Source organism: Aethalodelphis obliquidens, unplaced genomic scaffold, assembly GCF_003676395.1.
Source record: "Aethalodelphis obliquidens isolate GAN/ISIS:26980383/991018 unplaced genomic scaffold, ASM367639v1 scaffold38, whole genome shotgun sequence".
NCBI lineage: Eukaryota > Metazoa > Chordata > Mammalia > Artiodactyla > Delphinidae > Aethalodelphis > Aethalodelphis obliquidens.
This window is the reverse complement of record NW_020837982.1, coordinates 17,534,928-17,551,488: the sequence shown is the minus strand read 5'-3', so window position 1 is coordinate 17,551,488 and position 16,561 is coordinate 17,534,928. Positions and strand designations below refer to the sequence as shown.

Here is a 16,561-nt window from a genome sequence, read left to right as displayed (position 1 = left end):
ACCTCACGAAGACCATCTCATTCTTCATTAAGTCTCCAAATTGTATGTTACTAAATAGCACAGAGCAGACAAGGAGAATGGCACAGCCCAGCACGGAGGTTCTCCAGGTAATACACAATCAGGAATGAGCTGAAGTCAGGTTTAGTCTAAACTACCTCACACTCGGAAGCACTCGGTTCACTGTCCCCGTAAATGTTCTCAGTAGACAGTAGCTCTAATAGTTTCTGTATGGCGGAAAGATGAAATAGTCTAAACATATCTTTTCTTAAAGTGTGGTAAAAATTGGAATTAAACTTTAGTCATGTAGTTTGGTAAATATTTTTATCTTTCCGAGGGAGAAATTAAACTGAGATTGCTCTGTGACCATGAGAAACATCGGCCAATAGTGAAACGACAAATAGGATAATAGCTTCTAAATTATTGATTATATTAACTATTTATATACCTTCCATACATTTACAAAATATGTGAAAGAAAAAAGACAAAGAGATAGAAAGAAAAGTAAAACTGATTTTCATTTTCTTCTGAAACATCTGTAGTGTCTTTTAAAAAAACCTTTTCATGTGGTTGCCAAGGTGGGTAGGGGCGTAGGGATGGAGTGGGAGTTTGGGATTAGCAGATGCAAGCTAGTATATATAGGATGGATGAACAACAAGGTCCTACTGTATAGCACAGGGAACTATATTCAACAACCTGTGATAAACCATAATGGAAAAGAATATGAAAAGAATGTATACATATGTGTAACTGAATCACTTTGCTGTATACCAGAAACTAACACAACATTGTAAATCAACCATACTTCAATAAAAAATAAATTAAAAAAAAACTTTTTTGAATACACAAAAATAAAATTAGAAACTAGCATACATACAAAATTTGAAAATATTACTTACCAAAGTCCATTCTATCTTTTTGGTTTCTCTGAAGCAAACCCAAAAGGAGATTAGCCAAATAAGGTGATGTTTCTCTGGGAATGCTGGGGGGGGAAAGGAAAAAAAAAACACCTAAGTGGTGAGTTTATATATTAACTACACGACTTTCGCCTTCATTACAGTAAATGAAAATGTATATACAGTTTCACAAACACTACATTTTATACCAAGAGAACCATGGTAGACCTTCATTCCTTAAAGGAAAAAACAAACAAACACTAAGCAACTGCCTTTGAAAAACAGCATCAATTTGGGAAGATTCTTGCATCGTGCTTCTTATTGCTGTTTTTGGAATATCTGCAAGAACACAGCACTTCACAAGCACAGACCATCTTGAGTTTTAACACAATGTCGACCTAGCACTAACGGTTGCTACAGAGTTCTCTGTTAGACAAACAGCCACCTCCAATTCCATCTGCAAAAGGGCAGAGTTTCAATAAATACAAGTGAGACATAACACAGCTTCCTGAAATTCAATAAAAAAGGACAAGGCAATTAAAAAAAAAAAGTGAGTAATAGGAATATGTAATTCACAGAATAAAAACTACAAAAGGATGTTAAACAAATAGCGAGCCAACCTCACTAGTAAAGAGAATAATGCAAGTTAAATGAAGAGCTAATTGGCCCTGCTTGGGAGGCATCAGACTGGTAACAACCCCTGCTGGTAGAACGCAGGAAAGGAGCGCACTGCTTGTTCAGCAGTGCAAACAGGGCCAGCCGAGCTGGCGAGAGTGTCTCTAAGCCCAACAATTCCATTTCTAGGAGTCCATCCTAAAGGAATGCACAAATGTGTGTATACATGCACGCACGTACACACATACACAATCTCTCCTCAGTAAAGCCTGTTTGTAGTATCCAAAAAAATGAAAACAGGGATCTGATTAAACAAAATACGTTACATCTAACTTGGGGACTCTAGCTATTTTAGAGCTAGCTATTTTCTAGGGGAAAGCCTAGCTATTTTCTACTTTATGCACATCTATTCTGTTTGCATCTCCCTCCCCTCAAAGAACACATATAACTTCTGTAGGTTTTTCTTTTAAATAAACTTAACATTTTTAAAAAGAAAGAAAATGATACAGCACACAGGCACCTACGATACACTAGTAATTTTCTAATTTCCTGTTAAAATGAAAGCTCTCCTTACTGTTAATTGAAAAAAGATTCAATAACGGAAAAACATAAAGCACATAGAATTCAAATAGATAACACTGCACCGACAAATGGTAAAACCCAGTGTAATCAAAACACATACCTAGGCGTTAAGTTTCTGTTTTTCTCATAAAGCATCCGTAGGTCTTGAGGACTATTAGCCTGTTTTAAAAAAAAAAAAAAAAAAAAAGGGAAGAAAAAGGTTTAATTTCCTAAACAATTAAGGGCAAAAATTCCAAATCATATGATCAAAGCTCACATTCTGCTATAGAACAGAGACTCTGAACCTGAAAGCCATGGAATGCTGAAGGAGCCATAGATGGGCACCAGGAACTTAAAAAACTTCTGAAATTGTACGTGAATTCTGCGCATCTGGGCATAATAATGTACCTTTTCTGAGGTCAGATTCTCAGAAAGGCCTGAAAATCACTACTCTGGAGGTTACATGGCCTACCCACAGGTGTATTTTTACTGTGTAAGATCAGGGTGTATTTTACCTCTGAGGGATTCAAGGAAGAGAACTCAGATGACTGCTACTCTTCTGCCATAGTAACGCGCAGCACCCTCATAATAAGCGCTGCTGAATTAGTGAAGCTGTCTCTACGCCCAAACTAGGTTGGGAAATTAAGTGTTCAACCTGGCTGTGTCACCGACTTTTAAAAACCATGTTGGGCAAATAATTTCACTCTGTTCCAGTTTTCAGATTCAAAACTCCTCTTTGTAACTGGGCAGTATGAACTCAAGAGGAATCATTGTGATTATACCCTAGGAGGCCTCTTTTTGGCAGGATGTTAAGGGAGAGGAAGACCTACTCAAAGTAACTTCCATAAAGCCTAAATAATTACCTCTCACCCAGCAGTGACAGGAATAGAGAGCTGGGGACAGTTTCCAGTGATCTTCCCAGACCTGCCCTAGCCCTCACGTGGATTCCAGGACCCCAAAACAAGGCTAAGCAGGAAGCACTGACATCACTGTCCACACCTATTTCCCACCAGGTTGTTGGCTAAGCTGCACCAGCTTTTATGAGCCTGGGGAACCTAAGCGGCCCCAGGCCCAGTCCAACTACTAGGGAAGGCAGATAAAAAAGGAAAAAGCGAAAGATGTTCTGGCTCACTACAGCAGTTTTGCCTGTTAACAAAATCAAAATAAGTCACAGAGGAAACAGAAACACTGCTTTCAAAGTACAGGTGACCCTTGAACACCATGGGTTTGAACTGTGCAGGAACCTTTTTTCGATACATACTACAGTACTACACGATCTGCAGTTGGTTGAACCCACGGATGCAGAACGGCAAGTACAAGGGGCCGACTGTAAAGTTACAGCACATTTTCCACTGCAAGGGGTCAGCACCCCTAACTCCTACATCATTCAAGGGTCAACTGTATTCCCCATTTTATAAGTCAAAGGCAACTGCAAAATGAGAAGATCCCCAAACTGAGCACATCCAAAAAAAGTCAAGGTACCTGAAAAGGTGGTTTTCCAACAAGGCACTGATATATCACTGTCCCTATGCTCCACAGGTCGGCCTTGGCATCATAATGTTGAGACATAATAACCTCAGGAGCCTGGGGATAAAACAATTCAAGAGACATGCATTAGGTCATTTACATAATTAATATGTATGGATTAATTAGCTGGAAAAGGTCACACTCCTAACAAAACCACAAAAATAAAAACAACACACTGTGATATTGCCCTAATCAAATGATACTGCAACGAATACAGAACCACATTCTTACATTGAGGCTTACTGGTAAATCTCAGAAACAACGGCGCATGAAAAGCAGCAAGTTGCAGAAACAAACATTTCTATATAATATTATGGACACATAAACTACAAAAAGAGTATTAAAATAATAATAAAGAAAAATATACCCCAATTACAGGATAGAGGTTACTTCTGGGGTAGGAGAGTGGGAAATGGAAAAAGGAAGGCTACGGAGGGCACATGAACCGTTTCTGAAATACTTTATTTGTTTCTAAAAAAAAGATCAAAGCAAACATGACAAAATGTTAACTTTGTTAAATAGGGATGGTAGGTACACAAGTGTTTGCTATATTATTCCTGTCATTTGAAAACTTTTAAAATAATGGAAAATCTGTTATGCAAAATACAATAATGAAAACTTTCTTGGGACTTCCCTGGCAGTCCAATGGTTAACACTCCGCACTTCCAATGCAGGGGGCGTGAGTTCGATCCCTGGTCGGGGAACTAAGATCTCACATGTTGCTCAGAGCAGCCAAAAAAATAAAATTTTTTTTTCTCTGCTGCTTTGTCACAGCTATTTTCCCACCCTCTCATTAGATGTTGCTTTTTAAAAATACCATCAATCAAGGCAAGCATAGCATTAAATAGGAATGTCAAACACACTTAAAAGATAGTGAAATTTTATTTTCCAGGCATAACATTTTTATTTATTGTCCTTAATAAATTTCTTATTGAGCCACCTCCCTTTAATAATCAGCCCAAGCACTGTCTATCCTCAAGGTTATTAGTTCAAGGCTGAACTACTTTCACACTCAAGAAGTGCAAAATAGTATTTAATTATATTAAATTATAACATTTACTAAATAAGCAGTAAGATTATGATCAGGAAAAAGTAAGTCTAATACAAAAAATTTTTTTTGCACTTTGATTACTAGTTCCCTTAGCTCAAAGTGGTTTTACATTAGAAGAAACCCTAATTGAACATAAAACCATTTTAAATTAAAACTGAAATAGGTACATTTATTTACTTCACAGGATTCTGAAGTTCCAGAATTAAGGAACTTCCAGGCTTAACACCTCACATTAGTTCAGAAGTTTCACAGCTTCACCCTATTAGACCTGACAGTAACCACAGGAGAGGATAAAGAGGAAAACTAAGATTTTTTTCAGCTGTTAAGTGTGACACTGATGGAAAACACTTCTACAATATAGGGATACTGTCTAAAGAGACAACATGCAGAAGATGACTACACCCTACAGCTGAAGAGGTACGTGCCCCAAAAGGTTTATTTTTAAGTATTCCTAAAATTATACATTATGTATAGCATGACCATATTTCATCAACTTTTGTTTTCAATTTAATCTAACAGGAGATTTCTACCATAATAACTAACTAATCATGTTAAAAAATAAATGCCAATGGGCACAGATGACAGACTTTCACAGTCCGCTATACTAAAGTGAAAGACGTCTGCATTATATCATTATCAGTAATAGAATTAACATTTGTAATATAATAAAAACTCAGACTATATATAAAATCACATCTTACTTGGAAACAAGTATTATACTTAAATTCCAATGCTTATGCTGCTGTGCTGTAAACACACAAGGATGCAAACACTCACTCACCATGTACATTGGAGACCCACACAGCGTTGCAGCCATCATGTTACTATGTAGGTAACGAGCAAAACCAAAATCCGCTATTTCACAAAATAAAAAGGAGAAAATCAAATGATATCTTTGCTCAGTTAACACAGATCATATGATTCTTTAAAGATATAGGAGGGTACAAAAGAACTGTGAGAAATTAAAGCTTACTGAATAAGACTGTCCACCAAAGAGAGCTACCTCACTTTCAACAAGTTAAGAAACAGTAGTCATCACCAACTGCACAAGTCACTGCTCTGCTAGTTTTGTAACCAAGAAGGAAGTGCCACACTTCGCAAGAGAAAATGCTAATTATAACACATGATCCATTAATACAGCTCTCATCCAATATCAATACCAGTATAGAACTGGAGCTGTTTTTGTCCTCCTCCAGATACCAGATGTAACCCATAAAATATCAGAGATTTCTTAAAATACTGCTAAATAATCATTTTTCCACCAACGAAGAGAAAAACTTTTAAAAAAATCTAGCATTATAAACTGCTTCAAATAATCCTGAGAGTGCTAAAAAACTTCCAAGTAAGAAGCCTGAACTAAATGATCTCTCAGGTCCCTCACGTTAAAATCCAACAAGCTGTAAAGAATCAGGGTTATTAATTTGCTGCCAGCAACCATGATACATTAGCTTCCCTGTGATAAGGAGAAGCAGGATTTCCTGCTGGGAGTCGCACTCAGAGCTCCTAGCATGGGGTCTTTGGCCCCGTCTAGCGCCTGCTGCCAATAATGTAAAGGGTTCCCATATCCAAATGTACCTCACTGAACTCAATAAAAATGTTAAAAGTGCCTCAACAAAGTCCATCATTCTAACAAAGCTGAACTAAAATTATCTAAAAATACCAAGTCCCCAAAACATTCTTTGCATGAGACAATACAGAGCCAGGTACCTATTTTGATGCGAATACCACTGACAGTGGCCTTCCTACGATTGGCATAGGACAGCAGGATGTTCTGGGGCTTGAGATCCCTGTGGATGATCCCCTTGGTGTGCAGGATCCGCATGGCGGCTGCAATCTGATGCAGAAAGACTCTGATGGTGTCTTCACTGAGAGTGCCTTTAGCTGGGAGAAAAGGCGCTCCATCAACATTCAAGTATCATCTGCACATTCTGAGGAGAACACTGAGGGAGTACGGAACTGGGATTCGCATTTTCTCACTGTTTTTACTTTAACAATTTAAGTCTGTGAAGAGAGAGCGGATATCTCAAAATTTTTAATCAATCTGTTGTAAAGAGAACTGATTTACACTTGCACCTTTCATTTTCACTGGTGTTCCTCTTTGGCTTTCCTCTCGCATTTTTACTGGGAAGAATGAGCATAACAAGAGGTGCTCAACAAATGTGAGTCTCCTCCACAAGCCAAAAATAAGGCCCCTTCACGTCAAATACCTGGAATAAATGTCCACATTTAATTCCAACCATTACCTGAGCACGAATTAAAAACAGGTGAACTGCTTGGATGGCGAGACTTGGGCATCCCTTCCACGTGGGCCTGCCGGGGTTGGTGGCCCTACACCTGTCTCCTCCCATCTCCCTGTTGCCAACACACCGCCTCACTGCAGCATCTCTCCTAACTAAAGACACCCGTAAGAAGCCATGTCTTCGGTACTATGAAGAGGTGGTAGGAATGATCTGAGAGTAGTCACTGTTCAGCAAACAGCAGTGTTTCTACGCGCACACTGGAGCACGTAATGGAACAGAGCTTGGTTTGGAGTCAGGTTGCCTTTGTTCAAATCCCAGCTCCTCCACTTACTGCGTGACCCTGGAAGATGACCCCTCTGTGCCCATCCTCATCTATAAAAAGCTGAAAATAGACTAACCACACGGGGCTGTTGTAACAAGCAAGCAAGACAGCATACTTAGTAATAGAGACTTTAGAAAAAGGTCTGGCACGTAAGTACTCAAATGTGGGCAGTACACAAATGTATACTTCAAGACAGTGGTTCTAAAAGTCATTCCTTGAATCTACATTAGGGATTTAATATCCATGGCCCCATTTTAAAGCCTTTGTGAACATACTTCTGCCCATACAACTCTAGAATATGCTCTTTATAACCTTTCCACATGCACTTAAGATTAAGAAAGAAATAACATTAACACTCAGAACAAGTGAAATATTACTTTAAAAATCATTTTAGGGGCTTCCCTGGTGGCACAGTGGTTGAGAATCTGCCTGCCAATGCAGGGGACACAGGTTCAAGCCCTGGTCTGGGAAGATCCCACATGCCGCGGAGCAACTAGGCCTGTGAGCCACAACTACTGAGCCTGTGCGTCTGGAGCTTCTGCTCCGCAACAAGAGAGGCCGCGACAGTGAGAGGCCCGCGCACCGCGATGAAGAGTGGCCCCCGCTCACCGCAACTAGAGAAAGCCCACGCACAGAAACAAAGACCCAACACGGCCAAAAATTAATTAATTAATTAATTAATTATTTTTTAAAAATCATTTTAATGACACATTAAGTGACAGTTTATGTCCTTAACATCTTCAAATAAACTAAATCCCCCTGGTTTAAAAATTACCAAATTGGCCTTCCCTGGTGGTGCAGTGGTTAAGAATCCACCTGCCAATGCAGGGGACACGGGTTCGAGCCCTGGTCCAGAAAGATCCCACATGCCATGGAGCAACTAAGCCCGTGCGCCACAACTACTGTGCCTGTGCTCTAGAGCCCATGAGCCACAACTACTGAGCCCGCACACCTAGAGCCCGTGCTCCCAACAAGAGAAGCCACAGCAATGAGAAGCCCGTGCACCGCAACAAAGAGTAGCCCCCGCTCGCCGCAACTAGAGAAAGCCCGCGCGCAACAATGAATAAAAGACTCAACACAGCCAAAAATAAATAAATAAATGTACTTTAAAAAAAATTATCTAATACTTTTTTCTGTGAGGGTAGTTCTTAACCTATCCACTTTTTAAAATTCTTTGGAGTTCTTTTCCTGATGCTATTAAAAAATAAAAATCCAAATACGCTAAAACATATGAAAAGTGAAATCTTCCCTAATCCCATCCCGGAGATGAATGAACACTGTTTACCTCTGGAGTATATTCTTCCAGATCTACTTTCCTGCAGGTGGCAACACATAAATGACTGCACATTAGTGGGAGCATCAAATCAACAACTAGAGCTTTATTTTTGTAATGCCTTACTTAAATTACACTGAAACAGTTAAAATGGACGGTAGAGCTTCCCTGGTGGCGCAGTGGTTAAGAATCCGTCTGCCAATGCAGGGGACACGGGTTCGAGCCCTGATCTAGGACGATCTCACATGCCACGGAGCAACTAAACCCGTGCGCCACAACCACTGAGCCTGCCTGGTGGAGCCCGTGAGCCACAACTACTGAAGCCCACGCGCCTAGAGCCCGTGCTCCCAAAAAGAGAAGCTACCGCAATGAGAAGCCCGCGCACCACAACGAAGAGTAGCCCCCGCTCGCCGCAACTAGAGAGCACCCGTGCACAGCAACTAAGACCCAACACAGCCAAAAATAAATTAATTAATTAAATGTATTATAAATAAATAAAATTTTAAAAATGGATGGTACAGGGCTTCCCTGGTGGTGCAGTGGTTGAGAGTCCGCCTGCCGATGCAGGGGACGCGGGTTTGTGCCCCGGTCTGGGAGGATCCCACATGCCTCGGAGCGGCTGGGCCCATGAACCATGGCCACTGAGCCTGCGCGTCCAGAGCCTGTGCTCCGCAACAGGAGAGGCCACAACAGTGAGAGGCCCACGTACAGCGGGCGAGAAAAAAAAAAAAAAGGATGGTACAGTTTCTTCCATTTCATTCATTTACATTTTCATTCTAGGGCTTAGAAAAATTTTGCTACTTTAAATGACTACGGCTGCTTAGAACCAGTATCACTGCCCCATGACATACTATTGAATAGACTTAGGGTTTATCTGATTCAGAGTCCAAATTCTAACACTGTTCCTGTGGGGAAAAATTAATGACCTAGTTTAGGCTGCTTCTGGGCACAAATGACAGTAAAAAATTCACATATTTCTATGAACACAGGATGCCTACTCTCAACACAATCCCATAAATTGAAATTCTCACGTTAAAAGTTTAACATTTTAAAGGCACAGCTATCATGAAAACTCTCAGATGAATGAACTCTTGAGCAGTTCGCCCTAGCAGGGCAGGCTCAGCTGTGGCTGCCACACTGAAGATATCTGCTAGAATTAAAGTACAGCTTACCAACTACTCTACAATTTGTCTTATTTAAAACTTGCAATTGATAGAATTTGTTTTCTATCTTTCGATAGAAAAGGGACTTTATTTATCAAAGCAAATAAAAGGACTAAATAGCTGTCTTGTGATTTAGCGGCATTAGACCATCCAGACCTCCGGCCGCCAGACCTTCCAGACCAGTGCTCTCCAACAGAAATATAATGTGAGTCACATACGTACCTTCAAGTTTTCTAGTAGCCACATTTTCAAACATGAAAAGAAACTGGTGGACTAACATATATTTAATCTACTACTTCCAAAATATTATCATTTCAACCTATAATCAATATAAAAAACTTAAGATATAATCATTCTTTTTTCCTATGAAGTGTTCAAAATCCAACGTGTGTTTTATATCACAGCACATCTCAATTCAGACTAGCCACATTTCAAGAGCTCAACAGTCCCACGTGGTCCATGGTACCATATTGAAGAGTAGACAATTCTTTAATTCTAGACAATTCCTTAAGGACCAAATTTAGTTTACATGTCTCTTCAACTGGCAGCTAGAGACCAGGGAGAGGTTAAATAATGACCAAAATCGCATAGTGATTAAGTTATATGAACAACAGAACTACTGCAAACCAGCCTGCCTGCCTGACTGCAGCATTCTGGTAAGCTCTTTACTCTTGGGTCTCCTGTTCTAGCACTATTGCTCTGGAATATCCAATGCAGAGCTCAACATCACAGACAAAAGTGCTGTCGAAGCTAACAAATCTGCTACAGCAGCATCAGCACCTATGTCAGTCCAACAGGATTTCTGTGAAAGAAGGAAACTGATATTCCAATGAGGGCTCTAAACGGCTAAGGTGCCCCTCAACCTGACCCCAGGGAAAGGAGCTTTCATCAGGATCACTAAGCAGTCAAGGAGTTCAAGATTCAGAGGCGGACCAGAAGGTAAAGGCAAGGTGTCTTCTAGCTCCAACTCCTCTCCCCCAGCAGTGAAGAAAGTGCCTGTCTCTGCACGGTATCCACTAGGAAATGACATTTTGAAAAATCTTTTCATCAAACTGAGAATTTCTTTAAAAAGAATCTCAGAGAAATACAAAAACACACATGGACTAAACTCCTGAGTTCAGGATAATGGCTGTCTCTAAGCGGGAGGGACCGGAGTAGGATCACAGAAGGGCCTACAGGAGCTTCAGCTGTATTTAGAAGGAGTAATCCTTGTGTTCTTTACATTATTTCTACATGGCTTTCCAAACCTCAGCAATATATTCTAAAGATTTTTAAAATCTCATTTTCAATTGCACTCCTCGTTTACTTGAACATTTGAAATATGTTGTTTCTCTTCTGTAAGCTGTCCATACCCTTTGTGCGTGTATTTACTGCTGTCTTAGTGTTTTCAAAGCAACTGCCATGGCCTGTCTCTAGGCTGAGTGGCGAACTCTCCCTTTTTGCCTACTCCCCGTGTATCTTTAAGGGGAGAGAAAGTAGGTGCTGGCCTCACCTAACGTCGTTTTAAAAAGCACTTTTCAGGGACACAATTTGATTTGAGCACTTGCTATCCTATATGAATACACTTTAGATACTAGCAACATCCAGTACTAAAATCTTACCCCTGGGCCACAAAATATCTTACCTCTGGGCCACATAATAATTTCAAGGTTACACTCAATCCCTTATACATTTTTAAAAATTTACGAGCAACATTCACATTAATAAACACATTCTTGGATACATTCTTCCATTCTGGTTTGCTTTGTTTTGTTTTGTTTCTGTGAAGTAAATGAAATGGACTAAAGGTTCACTGACAGCAGCCCACTAGCATCTTTTGAAGAGAAATTCTGTTGGTTTTTCTCTCTTGGGGAGAGGCCCTACCTCTCAAACTGTCCGAGAGAGGCACACATAAACAAGTACTTATACACAAGCAAAGTTTAGGAGCAAAACCACAACAAATGACAGTCAGTCAGCAAAGTGACCACAATTAAACATACACAAATATTTACTGAATGTTTCTATACAAGTACAGAAAACAGGGGTAGCATATTTCAGAAGTAAATGAAGACTAAACAGACTACATTACTACACTGAACACTGACAAAGTAAAAAAAATTACCTTGCAAATAATCTGCCAGGTCTCCACCATTGCAATACTGATATATAAAAGAAAAAGTAATTAAAATAAGACACTGCTTCAAGCTTAATTCAATTCATTATCAGTTAACTTTAATTAAAAATACATTTGTATATAATATAAATCTAGTCTCACAAATTATAAAAATTATAGAATCAACATTTTAAAATTTTATATTCCTTATAAAATAGAATCTAAATCACTGAATCAACTTTATTAATCCAAATTTTCAAATAACCTACCATCAATTTTAAAGTACCTATTAATCAAAAGAAATTTGAAATAAATTAAACAGAAACCTGTATACTACCTACCTCCATCACCAGAAAGACAGAGTTGGGTAATTCCTGAAAGTAAACATATTAAATATGGTTTAGATTAGAGAAAAAATTAAGCACAAATTTAAAAAATAATGACAGTTAATAAAAAAAAGTACATGTGTCCATTTTAAACAAGTAAAATGAACTCACAAAATCCATTCGTAAGTGAAATTTAAAATCCCCAAAACAATGACATAGCACCTCAGCTTCAATGACACTAATGTAGTCATCAAAAAGCTCAATTCTATTCATGGAAAGAACTAAAGAAAGATTCATCTTTTGGAAGAAAGATTCATCTTTTGGTTATGGTTATGGTAAATTTACCGCTTGTGGAAAAAAGGAAGGATTCTCTGGTCCTCAAGGAAGCATTTCCACTTTGAAAAGTTTACGATTTGGAGCAATGACTTGATAAATCCTCCCTAGCAACACTAAATGCACAATCTGAGTTCTGGAATACATGATCCAGGATGCTTAGTTCTTTGTTTTTCTGTATATTCGAAGGCAATCACATTACTTGGGAATTGCTGGCAAAGGGAAGACATTTTATCACATGAGAAATCATTAAACATACCTTTCAACAAAATTTTCTTCTTCTCAAGTATAAAATACAAAAATCTGATCTCAAACCAGTGTTGTTTAATCATGTAGGAGCACCAAACCCTAGCTACTGCAGAGGAAAGAGAGCGAGGGACGCCTAAGGGGAGGCTAAGGAGACACAAAGAACTTCTGTTCCTTCAATATGACGAAGACACATTCCCGTCTTGGTTTTCACAATTTTGGGGGTACACATAACCACTTAGTTTCCCCAAACATTCACTCACTCATTCAATAAATAAGGCAGAAATACTTTAACATCTTTGACTTCTCGGGCAGACCTTCTTTTGTCCACATTTGAAGCAATGAAAATCTCCACAGATTCAATCATTCTCTCCAACACCCCCCTTGCGTAAAGGCCCGTCCTTTACATGAAGCACCGGAGTAACCTGCAGCAGGAGGAGCTGCAAGAGCCAGGAAGAGTCAGCAAAGGAAGGAGAAAAAAACGTTCATTTTTTAGCAAAACCAATCAAGCCATCTATATACAAATCAAAACTGAAACGGTACTGGAGCCCAGGTAACTAAGAAATGCTTGTAGGGTCAGAAAGGCTGAGAAGTGAGGCCAACATACCTGTGAGCCAGACCACACCAAGGGTTTTCCAAAGCTGAATATATATTTACCCTCCCTTCTAAAGTTAAGACATCCACATCCTCAACTACTCCCCAGAACTTCCACCAACAAAACTAAACATAATGAATTTCATTTTAACACTTCCCTACTCAAAGTCCTTATTAACTTGATAAAAAAAAAACACCTATTCTCTAAAAAGAAAGGGAAAAAAAGGATATCATTATGAACAACTCAATGCCAGTATGCCAAAATTTGCATAAAACGAATACACTGAAAAACAATTTGAGGGGCCTTCCCTGGTGGTGCAGTGGTTGAGAGTCCGCCTGCCGATGCAGGGGACACGGGTTCGTGCCCCGGTCCGGGAAGATCCCACATGCTGCGGAGCGGCTGGGCCCGTGAGCCATGGCCGCTGAGCCTGCGCATCTGGAGCCTGTGCTCCGCAACGGGAGAGGCCACGACAGTGAGAGGCCCGCGTACCGCAAAAAACAAAACAAAACAAAACAAAAAAACAATTTGAGGAAAAACGCAACTTACTAAAACTGACAAGAAGTAGAAAATTTGAAAAGGTATGTATCTGTTAAAGAAACTGAATTATAATTTAAAACCTTTCCACAAAGAAATTCTCCTTAAGTTTCAATACAGTCCCAATCAAAATCGAAGGAGGTTTTGTGCATGTGTGGAAGTTGACAAGTTGATTCCAAAATGTATGTGGAAATGCAAAAGGCAAAGAATAACTAAATATCATGCAGAAAAAGAAAAATAAAAGTTGGAGGATTTATACTACTAGATATCAAGTATGATACTAGATATCATAAAACTATACTGAAAAAGACAGTGAGGTAAAGGCTAAGGGGACAGAAAAGAGTCTAGAAACAGGCCCCCACATGTGAGCTCGCAATGCAGAGATGACAGTACAGAAGGGAAGGATGTCGGTTCAGCAACAGATCAACTGGCTCCCCTTTGTAAAAGTAAATGAATTGTGACCCCTACCTCACGCCACATACAAACTCATTTCCAGGTAGATTATAGAGCTAAATGTGCCAGATAAAACAATAAAGACTCTGGGGAAAAACAAAGAACATCCTCATGACCCTAGGGTGGGCAAAGTTTTCTTAAATATGACACAAAAGCACTAAATACAAAAGGAAGAAACAATACACTGGACTACATTAAAATTAAGAATTTCTACTCACCAAAACAAACGGTTAAGATAGCAAAAAGGCAAGTCAGAGTGGGTAAGTCATTCACAACACCCATATCTGTCAAACGACTCATATCCACAATATATAAAGCACTCTTAACAAATTAATAACAAAAAGACAACCCAATAGAAAAACAAGCTTCTACAGGAATTTCAAAAAGATATTTAAATGACTAATAAACTTACAAAAGGTACTCAAATCAGGAATCATCAGGAAAACGCCAATCACAATCATAATAAGACACCTCATCACCTGAATGGCTAACACTGCCGAGTGCTGGCAAGGATGTGGCGTGACAAACTGACGAAATGTGGTGGGAGTGTAAGCCAATACGCTGGCAGTATAAGCTAGGCCTATGCATAGCCTATGATCCAGAAACTCCTCTTCTATAATGAAGCCTCCGTAAAAACCCAAAAGGACAGGCTTCCAAGAGCTTCCAGGATGGTGAACATGATGAAATCTGGTGAGAGTGGCCCACTCAGGGTGGATACCTTGCCCTAAGCATCTCTTCCATCTGGCTGTTCCTGTGTTACATCCTTTTATAATAAACCAGTAATCTGGTAAGTTTTCTCTGAGCTTTGTGAGCCACTCTAGCAAATTAATGGAACCCAAGGAAGGGGCAGGGAGCAGACCAGAGGGCTGGGAAAACCACTTCAGCACAAAGGACAAAGAGCTGCCAACTCTGATTCCCTCTTCCTCACCTCCTACAGTACCCAAGTCCTATCAACCCGGCCTCCTAGATGTTCCATCAGTCTGTCCAGGCCTCCCCATTTCCACCGGTGCCTTCACCCACCCAAACACCTGCAGCATGGTGGCCCCATATCCACCCGTGCCCACTCTCCACAGAGTAGCCAGTGTTTTACACACTTTAAGAAACTCGTATGCCTATTAATTTATAATGGAGAATATGTCTTTCTCTAACCATAATGATTAGGTCTAATACTCTCTCTATATATACTCCGTAACTGGCATAAAAATACCTGGAATGCTAATTCATAATCAGAAGACTGCCCAAGGATTACAGAAAGAAAGAAAGCAAAAGTAGGTCTTCCCCTTTCCCCAAAAGAAGAAAATTGCTTTTTTTCTTGATTATAAAAAAAAGTATGTGCTTATTGCAAAAACTTAAGATACATAAAATCTGAAGGAAGAAAGTTAAAAAATCACCTTAATCTCACCATCTGAAAGAAGCGCTATTAATATCTCAGTGGTCTTGCTTTCATGCATCTATAATACTTGTACACATATTCACACCCAAAGGAAGCATGTACATGCTAGGTTTTTTAAATTTTAATATCCTTCCATGGCTCTGACCGCAGTGTCGGGACTATTCTTCAGGGCATGGGGGCAAGGTGTCGCCAGACAGCATCCCCAAAACATTCTAGCGGTTCACATTTGTGCCAGTGACACAGGAGAATAGCTTACACCTCCCCCCAATCCCACCAGTAAGAATTACTGCACTTTTTAATTTTGCCCACCGGAAGGCTGAGAAGTGACATCTGTTACCTTAATTTACATTTCCCTACTTGTTCATGAATATCATGTATTTCTTAGCCATTTTTATTTCTCTTATAAGAACCAACAATTTGTATCCTTTGCTCACTTCCTCTTTGGGTTGTCTTTTCCTTAATTTGCGAGGTTTATGCATTTTAGGTGTCAGCCCGTCACCTTTCAGGTTGTACAAATTTTCTCAAACTGCCATTCGTCAACTCCATGTTTTTGCATTTTACTGTGGTATAGATTTAAGTGTACAAAGACTTGTGACACATGTATACACCCACATAACTACGCTTCCAGTCAAAATACAGAACATTTCCATCAGCCCAGAAAGTTCCCACATACCCCTTTTCTGTCCGTCCCTGATACCAAGTAGCAACCTCTGATCTGCTTTCCCCAATTTCTATCACCCTAGCTGAGTCCCGTCTCCTCTTGAAACTCACAAAAACAGAATCACACAATAGCTGTATATAGCTGGCTTCTTTTTCTCAACATAACGTTTGAGATTCATATGTTATGGCAACTATCAAGTTTGTTCCTTTTTATGGCTGTCAATTTGTTCACAATATTATTTGCTATGAAATAATTTTTTTTAAATTTTGTATGTCCCTACCAC

The 16,561-nt window shown here is 39.6% G+C and overlaps 1 protein-coding gene across 8 annotated transcripts in view; it reads right to left on the bottom strand.

The window, feature by feature from the left end:
* The window catches only part of ULK2 (unc-51 like autophagy activating kinase 2), a 65,544-nt gene that overhangs the window by 43,296 nt on the left and 5,687 nt on the right, over positions 1–16,561 (bottom strand). For 7 of the 8 annotated variants that reach the window (XM_027131150.1, XM_027131153.1, XM_027131147.1 and 4 more), the window contains exons 4-10: positions 12,079–12,111; positions 11,747–11,783; positions 6,355–6,528; positions 5,429–5,502; positions 3,552–3,653; positions 2,191–2,249; positions 897–979 (exon numbers count right to left, since the gene is read on the bottom strand). In XM_027131150.1, the coding sequence (XP_026986951.1) occupies positions 897–979; positions 2,191–2,249; positions 3,552–3,653; positions 5,429–5,502; positions 6,355–6,528; positions 11,747–11,783; positions 12,079–12,111 (562 nt within the window). The remainder of the gene's footprint in view (positions 1–896; positions 980–2,190; positions 2,250–3,551; positions 3,654–5,428; positions 5,503–6,354; positions 6,529–11,746; positions 11,784–12,078; positions 12,112–16,561) is intronic. The other variant, XM_027131152.1, reaches the window with a different exon arrangement.